The sequence below is a fragment of the Ascaphus truei genome, chromosome 4 (assembly GCF_040206685.1).
Source record: "Ascaphus truei isolate aAscTru1 chromosome 4, aAscTru1.hap1, whole genome shotgun sequence".
NCBI classification, from domain to species: Eukaryota; Metazoa; Chordata; class Amphibia; order Anura; family Ascaphidae; genus Ascaphus; species Ascaphus truei.
Genome location: NC_134486.1, coordinates 208800651 through 208821779, shown reverse-complemented (window position 1 = coordinate 208821779; position 21129 = coordinate 208800651). Strand labels below are relative to the sequence as shown.

The 21129-nt window shown below is 40.1% G+C and overlaps 1 protein-coding gene across 4 annotated transcripts in view; it reads left to right on the top strand.

The window, feature by feature from the left end:
• The window catches only part of LOC142493194 (uncharacterized), a 254494-nt gene that overhangs the window by 226290 nt on the left and 7075 nt on the right, over nt 1-21129 (top strand). For all 4 annotated transcript variants that reach the window (XM_075596808.1, XM_075596807.1, XM_075596805.1 and 1 more), the window contains 5 exons: nt 13478-13581; nt 13749-13904; nt 14640-14747; nt 18655-18795; nt 20458-20542. In XM_075596808.1, coding sequence (XP_075452923.1) covers nt 13478-13581; nt 13749-13904; nt 14640-14747; nt 18655-18795; nt 20458-20542 — 594 coding nt within the window. The remainder of the gene's footprint in view (nt 1-13477; nt 13582-13748; nt 13905-14639; nt 14748-18654; nt 18796-20457; nt 20543-21129) is intronic.

Below are 21129 nucleotides of genomic sequence, written 5' to 3'. Positions count from 1 at the left end.
CTCCGATCGGGGCGCTCTCCCTAACGCTGCCGGGTCCGCCGGGTCCCCCGGAACCCCCTGCCGCTGTCCCGCGATCGCGGGACACCAGGGCTCCCTCGGGGAGCCCCTGGACACGCGTGCAGCGGGCGCACGCTCCCGATGACGCGTGACCGCGCGTCTATGACGCGCGGCACGCCGAGGGGCGGCCACTAGCAAGCCGGGAGATTTCCCGGCTTGCGGTACCGACCACACTTCAATAAAGTGTGTCGGTAGTGTACCAACCATTTACAAAGTCACATCCCCTTCCTCTTCTGAGACAGACTCTGGCATACCCCTTTTGCCCTCTCTCTAGCAGAGCAACAATTGTATTTAGTGCCTGCCTGGTCTTCCACACAGAACTGTGCATCTTGGGTACTCTTCTGCAGCACTTTACAGTGATTTAAAGAACCCCTGAGCCCAAATCATTGCCGATCAATCAGGCAACTTAGCTAATCACTTGTCAGTGTGCAGATTGTACTGATGCATATATTGAATGGAATTTTTTTAAAACGGCAGCTTGAACTGTAGCTTTAAGATAATCTAAAAATTAGCTACTGTATGCTCCCCAGTCGCACATTAGATTAAAAGTGTTATACAGTCACTGTCACGAACAGGGTTGATTAGACTACCAGGGATCGTATAAGCAATAGATGGAGCATAAGTGTTTAAAAACCCAAAGTTTATTTATCTGGAGTTAACAGTAAGACAGGTACAAGAATACTTATCCGCATGAGCTACAGGGAAAACTAGTTAGTTGGGTGGAAGACACTTATGAAGCGAGCTTACCCTCAAATGTCCTCCGGGATCTGAATAGAAGAAGAAAAGCATAACAGTCCACGTTAGTCTCAAATAGTGAGACTAACTCACTGTACAGTGTCTAGTCACCGACACCTGCACTGACAGCAACTCTGACAAAACATGAACTGGCAAACTCTGATCAGTGGCAATGGTTATACTGTTCTGACTCTCAGAGAGCCGCCACAAAGTCTGGGGAAAACAAAAGGTGCAATAGGGGAAGAATTGTTTCTCATGGTGGGGTGCTGATTGTCCAGGCTTCTGCACATTGCTCAGAGATACTAATGTAATTAACGGGGGGCGCCTTGGTCCTGGAAACACGGGGCCGCATGCCTATATCTTGTACAAGTAAAGGTTGCCTGGATCACAGGTAGGTGGAGAGCACTGCTCCTTGCAGAAAAAACGGGGTCCAAACAGAAAAACTTGCTGATAAAAACAGATTTATTATGGAACCATAAACAGCAAAGCAGTACTCTAACGCGTTTCATACACTAAGCTCTTTATCAAAGAGTAACAGGAACCTCACTATGCTGAAATATAAATATATGCTGCCAGGTAATCCGCTGGATGTTTACGATCACCTGTCCTTGGCAATTAAGCCTCAAGTGAATGAAAATCACCAGGTGCTGAAGTCATGAATCTACCATAGACCTCCGTATAGGTGGAGTTCCTGAGCACATTCAAATGAAGACATACACACTCCCCGAAGGTGACATTTAAAAAGATACTCAAAAGAACAGTGTCTAGAATAAAAATCATAACCTTTCATAACATTTAAGCTGTAAAATGCTGCCATAGCCTTATACAGAATTATTAGTATTTGATACATTGTAGAATTTACACTTATATACATATTTATTTTTGTGGGGGCTCAGGGGTTTCCAAAATGAACTTCTTGGGGTTCTGTGTGTTGTTTAACTTATTGTCAGCTGGTCTCAGCTGTTGGAGGTGATTGGCCCCTCCCTCCCAGGTGTCAAGCTCACCCCTCCCCACTGCCCTAGTAAGCAGGTCTCTTTCATTTTACTGGATATGGATCCAGTGTTCGTCCTTCTCCCTCCTAATAGAGGTAAATGAGAATTTTAATCCTAGTATAGGTGTGTCATGATAATGTCATGAGATATTGGGTATTTTTAATCCCTTTGGTGCTTGAGGGGTTAATGATCTACACTTGTGTAACAAAATACCAAATGCTGGGTTTGAAACTGGTCAGGACTGTTTCTGTCTGCTCTGAATTTCAAAGGAACTTACTTGGGACGGGGGTCCATCCTGGATAGCCCACTCAAGGTGTCAATTGTTTTAATCAAAGAAGAGCAGCTTCAAAGTATTCTGTAGAAAGGGGTGGGCTTAAGGCACCGTCATAAGAAAGTATTGTATCTAAGTCTGGGGGAGATTGTTTCAAGTCAGATCTGACCAGGGGCATGCTTGGAAAGCAGGGCAGACCTCATCTTCTGAACCAGTGCCTCTCTGGGAAAAATCCATAGCATGTGGTAATGTACTGTATAGGATTTTCTGTTTTACCCCTTTTATTTTAAGAAGCTGCTCTGCCTTATATTGTAATTGTATGTTTATTTTGTAATACCTTTTCTGTAATTCAAGCACTGTATTTTTATATATATTAAACCATTTAATAAGTAAAGCTTTGGGCTCTGAATGAACTTTGTGCATGCTGCAGAGAATAACTTGCTAAAATCAGGCACATGTTACTACAACTGATTGTGTGTTAGAGTGCATAGTTTTTCCTATAATAAACAGGGACCTGAAGCCCTGGCGGATATTTTAGTCTAAGATCATATCTGCATAACCTCAGGTGGTGGCAGTGGATGGTTATGATGTGCAATTGAGTGGGGGGTTAATACTAACTCGCTGGTTCCTTGCAGAGGAGAAAGGGGGGTTGCTAGAGTATTTGCTTTGTGTATTAACCCTGGTTGCATATCTAAAGTCACGTGCTCACTGGTGTGCTGTTCGTGGCGGTGGTATATTGGGACGGCTTGAGGAGAGATACAACCCATTTGAGGGACCCCTGAGTGGGTGAAGAGTGGGTACGCTTGCGAGCGTCGGTATTAACCCTTGTCCCGTATGCAGGTCACATGCTAGCAGGGGGTCGTACATGACAAGGTGTATTAGTATTTTATCTGGTAGTGTCTGGACCTGTGAGCAGGATCTGCCTTGATGTGGCTCACAGGCTTACGACGCTTTGGCCAAAGGGTTAAACTAAATTTTCAAGAGAATATATAAGTATTTTACTGTGTATTTTTGTCATATTGGAAGTGGCATTGGGCTTTTTTGTTTTATTGCAGAATTGCAGTCAGAAAAAACTTTGAACATGCTGCATATTGTTACTGTGAAAGCGTAGAAATAATATCAATGAATCAAGGGTTCAAAGTATCAACGTGAGTTTATCTGCACCATCATACAAGTGAGAGAGAATTCAAAAATGAACTCATGCCTCTGAAAACATATTGCTTAGTATCACATTTTTATACATTTCAAAATGAGTAATACGCCCCTTAAGGGGGCTGGCTTAGAAAACAATATGATGACTTATACAAAAATACTTATTGATACATAAATATGCTTCACATGCTAAATTTGTATCCTATATATCACCATAATGTGGGCCCCTTAACCTTCTGACTTAAGAAGTAACCCTGTTTAGCCCTCTGTGTGTACTGTATCTCTCAGATAACAGAACCTAAGGTCAGCAGAAATGTCTAAGGCAGGAAAAACTCTTTACGAATGCAAGTGTTTGAATCTCATGACTAGTAGGAATTATACAAGGGCGAGTTACAGCCAGTAGCGATACTCTGCAGGATATCAATCATTCACAAATAAACAGATATACATACATTCAAACACTCAAAATGGCTACTGCGCCAAAATGGTGGTGATAATAGTCTGTCTTCATATAGCCTGAGCCAAACACATTATCTCAATCTTCACAGTCCTCTCTTTTTATTCTTAAAAACATAGTCTTTTAAGGATAATTCAGATAAAACTCCAGAAACGTCGCTTAGGGTCCAAATTTGCATGACTTTGATAGTTCTGGAAACTCACAGAGCTGATGGCTATCATATCAGCCAGGTTGGTCTTTCTGCCATCATCTTCATCTGTATTCCATTGAGGGGGACTGACTTTTCCTTCTGAGATTGCATCTTCCGTGGTGTCGTCTGTGATCAGTGGCATGGCCTGGGTAGAGGGTATTACACACCTTTGCAGTAGGGATTTACTGCACATGACACAGACATACAAAACAATCAGAACTGCAAGCACACAGACAAATCCATTCATCAGTTTTGTTCCTAGGATACCAACCAATTTGCTAATTCCTAACAAATCCCACCTCTCATCTCCACCTTTCCTTAATCTCTTCTGTATCTCTGCGATCTTCTCTAGTTCATGCTCAATCTTACCACTTTGATCTCTAATAAAAACACAACATTGCTCTTTAACGAGGGCACATGCGCTAAAATATAGTCCAGAGCCATTCTATTCTGTAGGGCCATTAATCTAATCTGTACCTGTTCTTGATTAAGTAAATTAATGGATAAAATTAAGGCCATATCCTCCCTATACATTTTTAGTTCCAGGCTGTAAATACATTTTCATACAAGTTTCATTAGTTGGTGGAGGCACCTGACCCATAAATTGATTGTTGTTCCCAGTGTAATTTATATAAAATCCACCTACAGGAACCTCATTTACCAGTGGACTTTGGTTTAAAAGTTTAGAAAAGTTCCTTGTAAACAAATTCAAATTAACATTTCCTTTTTTAAATTCGGCATTAGTATAAGGTATCCCTACTCAAGGGGTTAAATGTAATTCTCTCTTACGTCATTGGGGGCCACTAGAGTATGGCAGGGATTCATTGTATATATTCCCTTGTGACCCATTAACCTGTGTAGCATTGTGCGAGATTGTATGATTGTCTGCAAAATGATGTGACCACAAAACAATAAACATTACAAATATTTAAAAACTGATCATCCCTTATCATCGTCTGGATGGCGTAGGCTGATCTTGCCTGGCGGGGCATACATCTTAAAAACACACTCTAAAGCATAAAAAATAATATTGAGTCCTGAAAAAACAAATTGTTCGTTTAAGACCGGGCCTTGCCTGAAGTATTAATTCCTCGTGGTTAAATGTTCTAGGATTATTGTGCCTAGATACACTAACTGTTGGTCAGTGGTCAGGGAAAAAATAAAATAAATAATCCCATCAAAACACTGGCTTGATGATTCTTTTTCTTTGTTAGCAGTTTACGGTGGTGCCGGCAATTTTTTTTTTTATTATGATGCTGCTTTGTATTCTTCTTGGTAGACTGTATAGCCTGCACCTAAGTTTGGAGAGAGTTAAACATTTTCATTAATAAATGCACAAGGAGAGCGCTTTTAGCCACTATAATTTAGTATCAGCACAAATGTTTTGTTTTTCACCACTGTCTTGGCATCCGCATATAGACAGGTGTGTTATGGAAAATCATATACTGTACATTATCCTCTCTTTTGTTCATATGCAAATCCTATGCCATGTGAACAATATACGACATAAAGGATGATGGTATTTAAAACATCAGCAGCTTGAGATTTAAATATATATATATATATATATATCATGAATTTGACAATAGCTACTGCTTAAAAAATAAAATCTGGATTGCCTACAGTTGCATTCTTTAATATGAGAGGCGATAGATAAGGGTTCAAATTGAGACACCTATTGGAGGGAAAAGAGAGGTAATGGTTAAAAGTTATAAAAAAAATACATCACATATGCAGTTAACTTTATAGGAAAAATTATTTCATATATGTCTTTATGCTTACTCGTTTATATTGTACGATTTGTGAAGCACTGAGTATACTTTTGACACTATTCAAATATGGAAATACATATGAAATATTATTGTATTATTAATAAAACAATTATAGCAAATAGAATTAAAAACATCTCCTAATTAGAACAAATAGAATTGAAATGTGTTTACTGGTTTCTGCATAGAGTTAATGTGGATACTGCATGTGGGGATTATAACCCCTTCTTGGCATAGTCCCTATTATGGAGGAATTATTACATCTAAAGCATTTCTGCTGAGTGGGTATTGGCCAATTCTGGGGAGGATAGCTTTGGGAAATAATTTAACCCGTACTGGTACAGCAGACCAGATGTACCCAGTACTGTTGCTGGGAGACGCCCATAAACTATGAGGTATTTGTTCTAAAATGGGTACAGAAACAGAAAGCACAATAAACAAGCATCATTTCACACTTCTCTGATACAGAGCAAAATCAACTTTACAAAAAATAAGATAAAAACCCAAAACAGACCTGTTTGATCCTGCAAACTCAGTCCAAAAATAAATAAATTACAATATCATTCTCTTTCCCCATATTATAACTAAGCTGCTTTTAAACATTTTTTTTTCTCAGCTTCTAGTTAACTTTTTATGTCTGGAACGTGGTCTTTGTACATTCTTTAAGCTGGAGGAGGGGAGCCAGCCTGCTTGGCTGCTTTTAACCTTCACTCTTTTAAATGACTGCTATTTAAAAATCAGACAGGACCAGTTCATTTAAGAAAACAAACCGTTAGTTTCCTATTATAAGTTTGAACAGAGAAACCTTGATAACTAAAAAACAAAAACAAAACCATCTCTGCAACCCTTCCTATAAAACAAAAATCTTATTGTTTTATTTACTATTTATTTCTAATTTCTTATCTTTCTTACACACACACACACACACACACACACACACACACACACACACACACACACACACACACACACGTTCTCATCAACATTCATTCTACTTTCTACGGGCAATTAAAAAAACTTCAACATTCTATTAATCCTGTGGGTCAGGGTTAAACTCAATAAAGCTTCCTTACTCCATAAGATCAGACTCTTTCTTTTGTTTAATATTATTATTATTACAACAATAAAAAATAAACATTTACTTTTTAAAACTGTGCATTCTAGATATACCTCGCTTCAGTCCTGACTCCTCTAAATCAGCACATAAAATTTACATTTAAAACTTCCTTATATCCTACTTCATATTTTATTTGTATCAATAGGTCATTTAAATATTGTAACACAGTATCTCCCACGCCCAGGAACAACAAAAGTGTGCTACAGTAAAAAATACAAATTCATACTTGAGTCAGGATGTAAAGAAATCTTTTTACAACTGCCAAATTTTACATTTTCTTTTAAAACATTACACTAACAAACTTTAACATACAATGCTGCCAAGGTTTATTTTAAATGCTACGGTCATGCCTTGTAAATGGCAGCAGGCGTAATACACTTTGACCAAAGGGTTAAACTTATATGACCCTTTTACAAGAGATATATAAGTATTGCACTGTGTATTTTTGTCATATTGGAAGTAGCTTTTTGCATTTTAGTTTTTTTTTGTAGAATAGGTTTATTTTAACCCTTATTAGTATTTCATTCAAAATCATTGTGATCTGTTATTTGTATTATTTGTTATTTTTATGATTAGTACTACACGTGACAATGTGAAGCGCTATGTACACTAATGGCGCTATATGAATAAAGACATACATGCATACATACATACAATAACTATCAGAGTGACACACAAACACTTCACTCCATGACATGTATATTATTATGCCCTCAAACTAGTTACTATGAGCTTTCTAAGACAAAAACAAACAAACAAAAAAACATTTAAAGAGGATGTCCCCTTTTTCTTTTACCATTCAGTATTAATGCATTCATCCCTTAAAAAACTACTTTTACATTCTTAAATTCAAGCCATTTCTTCCTAGGTTAATAATTAACTTCCATGTCTCACAGACATGCAAGTCCTGTGACCTTTCAGTGAAAAAGGGTGAGGGAAGGGGGATGAGGGAAGGAGGATGAGGAAAAGGGGGTCCACTAATGCTGCAGCTATTTTCAAAACAGAGCCTGATATGTTTCCCTTTCCTTCTTATTTAATATACTCTGCGCCACTAAATATCCATTTCTTTCACATTTTATAACCATAAAGTGCACACATAATTTCAAGGGACGTACCCTTCGCCGTCGACTACTGAGAATGTAGGTTCCCCCATAATTCTCCTGGAACTACCCCGATCAACGTCAGTTGATCGTGTACCAATAAGGCGCCCACCACTTGGTATAATATAAGTAGAATATAGAGTTAAGGACCTGTGATATTAAAAAATAGTCACCTGCTGTTCCTTAACAATAGTTCTCTTTCCAAGTTTAGGAGACTTTGCACCTTATAACTATTATACCTTCTGAGCCCTGAATTGGCCTGCCATTTAGCGGCATAAGGTATAATCTGATCTGAGTTTATGGCAATAATATAAAACAACAACAACAATACCTGATCAGTATGATATTGATAAACTCACGTGATACAGGGTGTCCCGTCACACAGGTAGGTTGCCCATAAAGAACAAACTGTCTACAGATTACTCAAACAATTAATCTAATGGCTTTTTCTGTTAAAAAGGATAAAGCCATACCTTATTCCAAGTGTGCACATTTGAGTAATGTAGGCAGCTGCTCCATCTGGGGTCTACTGGTACCGAGGTGTTGGGTCCCTATTCGGGCGCCATCTGTGAAAGCGTAGAAATAATATCAATGAGTCAAGGGTTCAAATTAGCAGCATGAGTTTATCTGCACCATCATACAAGTGAGAGAGAATTCAAAAATGAACGCATGCCTCTGAAAACATATTGCTTGGTATCACATTTTTATACATTTCAAAATGAGTAATACGCCCCTGGGGTAGAAAACAATATGATGACTTATACAAATATACTTATTGATACATAAATATGCTTCACATGCTATATTCTTATCCTATATATCACCATAATGTGGACCCCTTAACCTTCTGACTTAAGGAGTAACCCTGTTTAGCCCTCTGTGTGTACTGTATCTGTCAGATAACAGACCCTAAGGTCAGCAGAAATGTCTAAGGCAGGAAAAACTCTTTACAAATGCAAGTATTTGAATCTCATGACTAGTAGGAATTATACAAGGGTGAGTTACAGCCAGGAGCGATACTCTGCAATATATCAATCATTCACAAATAAACAGATATACATACATTCAAACACTCAAAATGGCTACTGCGCCAAAATGGTGGTGATAATAGTCTGTCTTCATATAGCCTGAGCCACACACATTATCTCAATCTTCACAGTACATTCCATTTCGATGCATTTCCATGGTAGCTGCACTGACAAAATATCCCTAAGTATTATATATATATAAATATTATATAATATATATAAATATATATATAATACTTAGGGATATTTTGTCAGTGCAGCTACCATGGAAATGCATCGAAATGGAATGTACTGTGAAGATTGAGATAATGTGTGTGGCTCAGGCTATATGAAGACAGACTATTATCACCACCATTTTGGCGCAGTAGCCATTTTGAGTGTTTGAATGTATGTATATCTGTTTATTTGTGAATGATTGATATCTTGCAGAGTATCGCTCCTGGCTGTAACTCACCCTTGTATAATTCCTACTAGTCATGAGATTCAAATACTTGCATTTGTAAAGAGTTTTTCCTGCCTTAGACATTTCTGCTGACCTTAGGGTCTGTTATCTGACAGATACAGTACACACAGAGGGCTAAACAGGGTTACTCCTTAAGTCAGAAGGTTAAGGGGTCCACATTATGGTGATATATAGGATAAGAATATAGCATGTGAAGCATATTTATGTATCAATAAGTATATTTGTATAAGTCATCATATTGTTTTCTACCCCAGCCCCCTTAAGGGGCGTATTACTCATTTTGAAATGTATAAAAATGTGATACCAAGCAATATGTTTTCAGAGGCATGAGTTCATTTTTGAATTCTCTCTCACTTGTATGATGGTGCAGATAAACTCATGCTGATAATTTGAACCCTTGACTCATTGATATATATATATATATATATATATATATATATAACTGGTAAACCCACACATAATCCACCGAAAGAAAATATACTCTCCCTATGAATACATAGATGGACAAATAAAAGGGGGAAACTAATCGATACCCCTAAATCAAACCTCTTAATAACACTTTAAAATATATATATATACAGTAATAAAAAGAGTATACTCATCCATAGGTGACATAGAGGGGGGGAGGACCAGAAGGAAGTGGGATGGGAGTGGGGGAGAGAAGTGGGGGAAGCATAAAAGAAATAGGTTAATAGCATCCATAATCACTAATATAACAAATACAAATTGATTCTTGTCATATGTCTGAATTTGGAAAGATTAATCCAAATCCTGATCTCAAAACGATGTAACCATAATGGATGGAATAAAGTTGCATCCCTGTATTTATAAATGAATGAAACGACCTATCCCTAAGTCAGATACCGAACAGTCCAAATTGATGTCATTAGCTTGTTGTAAATGAATAAACTACATCTTATAACATATATAATGAATATGATAAACATATATTATAAAAAGTATTGCAGTTCCCAGTCAACGTTGATTCCCGCAGGGGCCAGTGTATTCAAAGAGAAGATCCAGAACATCTCTCGGCGATTAAGCATGCCTAGTCTATCCCCTCCCCGAAGGGAAAGACGGACATGCTCAATTGCGCAGACTGAGAGGGTCCTTATATCCCCCTGCAGACAACTGGACCCATGTCTGGATACGGGGTACTTAAGGTCGATGCAGCGGCCGTTATCCGAACATTTCACGGAGCCGTTCACTCATTATTCTTCCGTGAACGCTGCCGTGAATGCTGCCAATCACACCCGTAATCTTCTACAGTTAGAGGATTTGTGTATGGCTAAGGAGCCTCAGAAAGGACTTCTTTCCCTTGTTACAGTATACAGTATGAACATTAATAGTAGTAACATTAATCTTCAAATTACTTAGATTTTAAGACAACAACACCTAATAAAAACACTAGTAAACACGCGTCTTACCGTGGGAAAGTTTGAAGAAATCATGCAGCACAACCTGGGTATGCCCAAGATTACCAATCGTGAAATGTACGGATAACGGCCGCTGCATCTCTATTTATGGTTTTACATTTAATCGTTTTGATTTGCTTTATGTATGGACATATGGAACAAGTGCCACATTTGTAACATCCTTTTGGAATGTTAAATCTGCCGCTGTCTCTTTTGGAGTCAAACAAACTAGGAGATAGATGGGACACCAACATTTTTGCCCTTTTAAAAACAAATCTATGGCCCTGGGATACCCAATGTTTCAGATCACTAACCAGTTTTAGCACATCCCACATCCCATAATAATTGATTTGATTTTTTTGGCTTCTCTATTATACTGGGTTTTCTTCTACACCCTGGCTGTTAGAAGGACGTGAGCTAATATCCCTGCCTTCCTCTGTTTTCTCCTTGTTGTGGTGGAAGTCATATGATCAGCTCTGTTAGTCTGATATGCATGATCAAAAGCCTCATGTAAATCTCTAATATTATATCCTCTGAATATAAATCTAGACACAAGCTCTTGAGATTGTATAAAAAATGATTCTTGGTCAGAACATAACCGTTTGAGTCTTAGAAATTGGCCTTTGGCTATTCCCTTCAAAAGTGCCCGTCACAAAACATGAAAGGGCAAACTGTGACTATTCTAACTCTCTGGGAGCCGCCGCAAAGTCTGGGGATAACAAAAGACGCGATAGGGGAAGAATTGTTTCTCATGGCGGGGTGCTGATTGTCCAGGCTTCTGCACACTGCACAGGGATACTAATGTTATTAACGGGCGCCTTGATCCTGGAAACCTAGGGCCACATGCCGAAATATGGGCATGCCTATATCCAGTACAGGCCACGAGATACAGGCTCAGGAAGCATGGAAAGATAAAGGGGGGGGGGAGATCTGTCAAATGCTGGTGTACATAAAACAATACACTAACAGAAATAGGCAGCCAACAGAGCTTGCTAGGATTTCTGGAAGCCTGGCAGCCTTTTTTGTTACAGTCATATATACATTTGTAGAAAGACCTCAAATTCTGAATATCCCTGTTGAGCGGCCTACAGTTGACTTCTCAATGATCTGACTAAATGTTCTGCAGAATCACCCATTGCATGAAGGACCTGAAAGAGTTTGCAACAAATCTTATTACATTGTGGACTGTATAATGCAGCAACACATTTATGAAGCGTTTTTAACGCTTGCTCAGTCCAAGTAACAGTATTTACTGAAAATCTAGAAACAAACCAAAGAGAGAATCCCAGATATATGAGCACTCAAGTACCTCTACGTGTAAAGCAAGTACTGATGAAGTAATTTAAAATTACATTTTAATAGTATTCCAACTTAAAATAAATAGGTGAATGTGTTATACATATAACGGCGAAAGGCTAAATAAAATGTTGCCAGTGTCTGAGCAGTGTCATTAGAATTGATAATGGTGCTTGCAGGGTTAAATTCCTCCGTATGGTTTGCAGAAGTAGCAGTAATATATTAGTCTTATATTGACCTGTTCAAGTGTTCCAAATGTCCCTTTGCCTCCCCTATGTGGGTGGTAGTTATGAGTTTAGAAGGGGAGAATCCTTTATAGTATTGAGGACTTTATATTCCTGTGTTTGAGGATCTTCCCCATATGTGAAGGGATAATTGAAACCACACCCATTAGGTGTGTAACTGTTTAGGTGTGTAACTGTTTCATTCGCCCATAATATAAATTATCTTTAACTGTGCATGCAATGTCTTGTATATAATGTATACCCTGCTCATTATGTAACTGTATTTGTAAACATGTATTATTTGTCTTAACTCTGTGCCCAGGACATACTTGAAAACGAGAGGTAACTTTCAATATATTACTTCCTGGTAAAATATTTTTATAAATAAATAAAGGTGTGTATCAGTTACCACTTTATCTGAATGTTACGCTGCTTGTGAGACAGCTGATATCTTGTTTACTGGTATAGACAAAATTATAATAGTAACTCCGCTTATATATGTGACTTAATCGGAGCTTCCTATTGTTGTATCCAAGCTACCTATATTGTATGAAGCAGTCAAACTGGAATCTCACGGAGATAGCTATAATCTGAATCGCAGTATAGGTGACTAACACTGCTCTCAGGCTGTATTTCAAAACTGCAACAGTACCATCTATCTAACACATTTTTGTTAAAGTAATGATATGTGAACTGAGGTAGCAAGTGCCTAGTTGAGGTTAGTTGATCTGAGGGGTAACATTAGCAGAGCACATTCATTAAAGCCACAGGGGCCAGCAACACATTGCTGTGCATTTTATTTTCCTTCCCCCTTGCGAGGCCAGAAAATTGGTTGGGACCTTGCAGTTGAAGCTTCAACCGTTGTAAGCTTTGGGGGTAAAAAGCTATAGTACAGTATCATCAATAATATTTCATTTTTAAATATTGTTAATAGGATGCAACGTTTTGTATGCAGAATTACAGTAGAAGAATGAATCCTTGCCCCCATGACCTCTCAAAGTAATAAGTTTGGTGTTTGAAGCACAAAGAAATAAAATGACTTGCTCAAAGTCATAAAGAACTGATTCTTGACCTTGGTTTTCCTACTTCATGCCATTTTCATGCACTTACCGAATCATTACCATTAAGCTACAACTTATTCCTAAAAACAATCAATAGTGCTACCCTACAATTACGATGACATAAAGTACAAATTCAACTTGTCTTTTCAGGAAGGCCATCCTCCCAATCTGGTAGTTCAGAGGATACGCCTCTTCTTTCTCTAAGGAAGGAAGACCTTATAAGCTCATCGCAAAACAACAACCTGGCAATTCAGGTATTTAGTAGAGTTTGTGATTTTACATGCCCACAATCTAACACCGTCTGTGTGTAAATTTGATTTTAAACTTGTCTCATATCGATGGCAGGCTCATTAATATTTTGCATGAATCTGGGTGCATTTACTTTTCATTTATGTTCTGTATATTTTTCCAAATTTGACAGGATGGTGAGACTCCAAGTATGAGACAGAAGATACAAGGGCAGCAGCAGTCCTGGGAGCAGACAGGAATCACTACAAGAAAGACAAGAAGTCGCAGTGTCACCCCTAGTGGAAGAAAAACTCAAGCAGAGTCTACTCAGGGTTCTGAAATAAAGAAGGTATGCACTATATTCTCTGCAGGGCAGTTTATAAAGAGAGAAAACATTTAGCATCTAATTGTTGTTCTGTAACAGTTTTTTGTAAAAAAAAATGTAATTAGAAATATTATTCTTACATAGAAATGTTATGTTTTCTGAACCTATACGTTTTTTTTTCTTGTAATGTTTATGAATGCTTTGTGCCTGATTTTAAGCTTCCATTAATTCTTAGTGGTTAGTTCAGCTCTTTTTTAAATTTGTTTATATTTATGTGCATATTAGTGAATTTTCAGTTATGTTTGTGGAAGAAATCTACATACTGTAGTTATTTAAACATCTCAAAATGCATTTTTTTTTGTATATCTTTTTTATTGGAAAATTTGCAGTCATATACATCATTTGCATGTTTATATTACATTCTTGCATAGGTTATGCCACAATGTACAATTCATCGTATTTTAACATCTGCAAGTTCCCTATTTTTATATTGTAATTAAACATGCTTTCATGCATGCCTCACTCTTACCAAACTTTTTCAACTATTAGTTGCTATCCATTCGTCAATTGTCAGTGTGTCGCTCCTAACTGTTCTGCACCCCTCCATGATCCCCAGATATCCTAGATTTTCTTTTGTTTTTGCCTTATCTTTTCCTTTCTGCGTGATTGTTATAAAGGCTTCTGTATTAGTGTTTGTAGTTTTATTTCAAAATGCATTTTGATCTGTTTGCTTTTTTCTGTTCACTGATGCTTGCACAGAACTTTGCTCCAATGTCCGTATTATCAAGAAGGTCCTTGCTGCACACAGATATCAAGAGCATTGAAGAGGATAGTATCCAGGAAGAAACCCAGTACCCTGATGGAAAGGTGAGCTTGGTATCCCATGGTAGAGAGGACTCACACTCAAAATAGAAAAGTGATACTACAGTAGGAACTGTGCAATGTAATCTGGAAAATGCTATACATTAGTACAGCTAAGGGCACCGGAGTACAGTAGAAAATATGAATAAACGCAACTACTGTACCTTCCTTTATCTCCAACCATGACATGACTATTCGATGCGATTGTGAAAAAAAATTTGCTTTCCTGAGAAATATTTTGTGATAGTTACATTCTGCCATTGTGAACTGCTATAATATATTAGCAGGAATGGAATACTACAAAGCTGCAGTGAGCATTTAAAGCAGAAATCCTCCTGAGTTGAAACACTATTTTTAGCTCCTCTTCACACATTTGTAATGGTTAATTCTGTTCTTTTTATGGCTTCACTGTCGTGTAGCTTGAAAATTAGATTTAGATCTCAGTGCATTTTTTCCTGGTAAACTATTCATATAAGTCATTATGAAACATATTGATTGCAAAAGTATTATATCCTTTTATTTTTATAGAACTGTTCAATGTTTTTCAAAAGGAAATTTAATGGTGAAGTATAGGGATGGGATACAGAAGTATAAATGGGAGAAAAGGAGGCATAATTTACATAGAGCTTTCAGTGAACAATATCAACAGTAGTATGCATCCGTTTCAAATGGACATTGTTTTAACCTGCTTAAAAAGCATAAATTACAGTTATAGGAAGCTATCTCTGAGCAAAGAACCACCAAGAGTTTTTCCATAGATTGGTTTACATTGGACATTTAATTCCACCGTGAAAACCGACCATTTTCTTGCTCGTGTCTAAGCCGTAGTGGGCGGTAATTCATTTTTTTCTAGTTAAATGTAATTGCATATCTCGCAGCAGTTAAAATATGGTTTATAAGTTGTCCTTGATATGTTAGCACATCTTGTGGAGGCTTGCTCAGAACCAGCACCCAGGGGTCCACAAGGACATAATTTATCAATTTTATTATTTTTCTACTGTATTTCTAAATAATTCTGAATAATTGGACAGTGCCACCAATTATGGGCATGGGAGCCCTCAAACACCATTTCCTCCAAACGGAACATGAGGAATACATAGGGTGACCAGGTGTCCCGGTTTAGCCGGGACAGTCCCGTTTTTTTAACCTCTGTCCCGGTTTTTTAGTCTCTGCCCGGCTGCCCCGCATGCTGTAAAATGTTCCGTTTTATTGTGGTTCTTCCGCTTTTGACCATCAGAGCAGGGGGGGCAACAGAGAGCAGACAATGCATGGAGGAGAGCAGGGGCCGGGACTAAGCTGCGGAGCCCAGCAGTGAGACCTGGAAGTGTCAGTGAGATCTTCCGGTGTCTTCTGCCAGGGCTCAAGATGGCTTTCCCCACCCATGCAGGTTTGGTCCAGAATGGGGGACACAGACACACAATCACACAATGGGCGGGGGGGGAGAGGCACAAGCACAGCATGTTGAGGAGAGGCAGAGAGAGAGAGAGAGACACAGGCACAGCATGGGGAGAGGCACAGAGAGAGGCACCGGCACTGCATGGAGAGACAGAGAGTGGCACAGGCACAGGATGGGGAGAGACAGTGTGGGGAGAGAGGCACAGCATGGGGAGAGGGGTACAGCATGGAAATAGGGGCACAGAGTGGGGGGGGGAGAGAGAGACAAAGAATGGGGGGTAGAGAGAAAGAATGGGGGGTAGAGAGAAAGAATGGGGGGGGGGAGACAGAGAATGGGGGAGAGAGACAGAATGGAGGGAAGAGAGACAGAGAATGGTGGGAAAAGAGACAGAAAATGGAGGAGAGACAGAGAAAGGGGGAGGGAGAAAGAGAGACAGAGAATGGGGAGAGAGAGACAGAGAATGGGGGAGAGAGAGACAGACAGAATGGGGTGGGGGAGAGAGAGACACAGAGAATGGAGGGGAGAGAGAGATGAGAATAGGGGGTGGGGGAGAGAGACAGAGAATGGGGGGGAGAGCATGGAGAGTAGAGAGAGAATGGGGGAGGAGAGAGAGAATGGGGGAGGAGAGAGAATAGGGGGACAGAGAGCCGAGAATGGGGGGGGAGAGAGACGAGAATAGGGGGTGGGGGAGAGAGACAGAGAATGGGGGGGTGAGAATGGGGGGGAGAGCATGGAGGGTAGAGAGAGAGAATGGGGGAGGAGAGAGAGAATGGGGGAGGAGAGAGAGCCGAGAATGGGGGGGAGGGGGGTGAAGACAGATAATGGGGGGGGGAGAGATAATGGGGGGGGGGAGAGAGAGAGAATGGGAAGAGAGCATGGGGGGAGGAGAGAGAGAGAATGGGGGAGGAGAGAGAGAATGGGGGAGGTGAGAGAGAGAATGGGGGAGGTGAGAGAGAGAATGGGGGGTTTCACAGAATGGGGGAAGACACAGAGAATGGGGGAGAGACAGAATGGAGGGGAGAGAGAGACACAGAGAATGGGGGGGGAGAGAGAGAGACAGACAGAATGGGGGGGAGAGAGACAGAATGGGGGGGAGAGAGACAGAAAATGGAGGAGAGACACTGAGAATGGGGGAGAGCAGAGGGAGAGAGAGAATGGGGAGAGGGAGAGAATGGGGGAGAGAGACAGAGAATGGGGGGAGAGAGAGACAGACAGAATGGGGGGGGGAGAGAGACAGAATGGGGGGGAGAGAGACAGAAAATGGAGGAGAGACACTGAGAATGGGGGAGAGCAGAGGGAGAGAGAGAATGGGGAGAGGGAGAGAATGGGGGAGAGAGAGAATGGGGGGGAGACACAGAGAATGGGGGAAGACACAGAGAATGGGGGGATTGAGACAGAGAATGGGGGGATTGAGACAGAGAATGGAGGGGAGAGAGACAGACAGAGAATGGGGGGGAGAGAAACAGAAAATGAAGGAGAGACACAGAGAATGGGGGAGGGGAGAGAGAGACAAAGAAGGGAGGGGAGAGAGACAAAGAATGGGGAGACAGAGAATGGGGGGAGGGAGAGAGACAGAGAATGGATGGGAGAGAGAGACAAAGAATGGGGAGACAGAGAATGGGGGGAGGGGAGAGACAGAGAATGGGGGAGAAAGGCACAGAGAATGGGGAGAGAGAGACAGAGAAGGGGGGAGAGAGACAGAGAATGGGGGGAGAGAGACAGAAAATGGAGGAGAGACACAGAATGAGAGGGAGAGAGGGAGGGGAGAGGAGAGGGGGGAGAGAGGGAGAGAATGGGGGAGAGAGGGAGAGAATTGGGAGAGAGAGCGAGAGAATGTGGGGGGAGAGAGAGGGGGAAGAGAGAAAGGGGGGAGAGAGAGAGGGGAGAGAGAGAATGAGAGAGAATGAGAGAGAGAGTGAGAATGAGGGGAGGGAGAGAGAGACAGAGAGAGAATGGGGGGAGGGGGAGAGAGAGACAGAATGGGGGGAAAGAGAGAGAATGGGGGAGAGAGAGAGACAGGGAAGGGTGGAATGAGAATATAGGGGTGGGGAGAACGAGAATAAAGGGATATGGGGGGGGAGAGAGAAAGGGGTGTGTGTGTAAGAGAATGGGGGGATAGAGCGGGGTAGAGAGATCAAGGAGAAGGGGCGCAGTTGGTGACATCATTTGCTCTATAAAAAATTTTTTTAATGTGTCCCGGTTTTTACTTTTGTAAATCTGGTCACCCTAGGAATACAGCTAGTGTAGTCTAGACTCTAGAGAGATTTATTTACCAGCAAAATAATATCTTATAAACTTTCTCTTCTATGGTTCTGCATATATAATGAAAGTAATGAGACAAGAATGACATTATAGTACTAAAATGTACATGTTGTACTGCTTAGCGCATTAATGTGACAAAGGTAATATTATAATGATGAGATATTTATATACTGCCTTTTTGTTATGCAGCTCTGTTTATACTGTAGCAGTTGTGTTCTGCTTTGGTTCACCTTTTGCTTCGACCTTTGCCTCTAGATAGAACAGCTGCTCTCAGATGGACGCACAATCATCACTTTCCAGAATGGAACCAAGAAGGAGATCAGTGGAGATGGAAAATCTCTTATAGTATCATTCTTTAATGGCGATGTTAAGAAAATGATGCCAGATCAAAGTGTAGTACGTGAATATACTTTTTTAGGGGTTGTTATACAAAGCAAGTATGATGATTTTGTAATTTAATGCAGTAGCACAATTTCTACCTGTAAGGTGTGTGTGTGTGTGTGTTATTTAATATAATGCATGGTGAGTGACTTTCCTAAGGTGTCACAGGAGTTTACCTTCTTTAAAATGAATTACATTACCATTATACAACTCCTTCTATATTTTTTTCTGCTACATATCAACATTGTTCTTTATAATACCTAACTATAGCTAATTGCCTCTCCCCTAACAATTGACAGGATTCATCAAGTTCTGATGCAGATATTGCAACCGATCTAACATTAACTGGCATTCAAGTCAATGGTAGTTAACACCAGATACAGTGAGATACCCCACATAGACATTTGATGAATTTGCTCAAACATTTCTTATAAATTCTGTTTCAGACGATAATTTTGGCAGTTTTGTTATGTAGCAATAGCTCAAGTGACACATAAGACAATCTTGTCATTAGCATTGATGTCATAAACAATGTCCAACACAATAAGAAATAAATGCAGGAAACGGAGAAGCATACAGTAGGATATTCAAAATTGGGGCCTATTAACAGAGTTATTTTACATTACAACAAAATGGTAAGCGTTACCAGTAGGAAAATTATCATGCTACAGTATATCGTTTTACATTTGTGACACCCTTAAACTCTTCATATAATGATATAACCCTTTTCACATCACATAAAACAAATACCTTTGCCATGATCATCAGCCACGTTTGCCTTGATATTCTAAAAGCCAATATGGGCTGAGTCCCATCTCCCATGTAAACCATTAGATTAAAGCTAGAGGGAAGGACTTTCAGCAGAAATTCTTGAAACCTTTAAAGAATTATTGTCATAGGCAGGCCTGCCAACAGAAGTCTTTGGGTCCAGGACAAATGTAATGCGCGGCCCCCCTCCCCCCCCCTCCACATCCCACCCCTCTGCCCCCCACGGTGCACTGTGTAATATATGGGTAGGGGACTGAGGGGGAGAAAAGGAGATTTGGTCCGGGGAGGGGGGGAGGTGGTTTGGGCCTGGGGGTGGGGGGTTAGTAGGAGGGTTCGGTCTGGCGGGGATATGGTTTGGGAGAGAGGCAGGGAGAGCTGCATGAGAGGAGGAAGCCCTAGTGTGGAGGAGGGTGGCGCGGCATCCGATGGAGGCGAGGGATTTACAGGCCCACATACAGTTTACACCTGCTGAAGGGGAGCACCAGACATGAGGGGCAGCATCCGGTGTAGTGGTGGAGGCCCACGGATTGTGGAGGGCCCGGGTATGAGGGTGTCGGCCGGCGGAGGGGCCTGCAAAGGACTGCAGATTCATGGCAGCCCCTATATGGTAGGGTCCCTTGCAGGGTAGCCCCTTGATTCACTGAGCCCGGGACAGTAGTCCCAGCTTTTGATTGCATGTGGTTTCCTGAAGCTTTTGTTTTGGGTAAATGTTACATTTACATGTTGAGCTTTTGTAGTATTTGCAAGTGTTGCACTCTGTATCACTTTATCATGTTGAACATTCCTTTTGGGAGGCTAATTAAAAAATATTGATAGGGATGTACATGTTTTCTTTCGCCTATAAAGAGTGCTTGCCATGTAGCATTTTCTGCTCTTGTTATTTAAAGTTTTGTTTTTCTTTACTTTCAGATTTATTATTATGCAGATGCGCAGACAACTCATACAACTTATCCAAATGGTTTGGAAGTGCTAGAGTTCCCCAATAAACAAATAGGTATGTTCTCTGGGTATGCAACATGTACATTTACTATAACAGCCTGAATATCATAGAGACTTTTGGTCATGCAGGACATCTCCCTCCCTCAGCTTCTGTTTTATATATTTTTTTGTAACAAGCTACTGTACTTTAGGAAACAAGAGGGCACAGATATAGGCAGAGAAGATTCATCCTTTTTTGTTTTAGTAACAGCAGGGGGCTGTTTTAATACTAATTTCAATTTGTTTTTAAGGTGCTGTGTACTGTAAAAAGTAACAGCCATTGTAAAATAGACTGTGCATAGGCTGGGAAAAATAAAATACAAGAAGTGTTGTACTGCAAGGAATTTAGTTTATACCTTAAGAGGAACACTCATGCATTAATGGTTCACTGGCACTGAATTTGGTTTAATGTTATGTGAAGTTTGTTTTGTATTGTGCCTTTCCTGTAGTTATCGCTTCCTTCTCACATGTGCTTGACTTCTATTTGCCAGAGAAACTGTTTGCTTTAATATTTAATATTGCTTTAATATTTATATACTTAGACTTATTCTTTCAGCTCTATGTCTTGTAAATTTTGTGGAGAACTGTGACATACATTTTTTT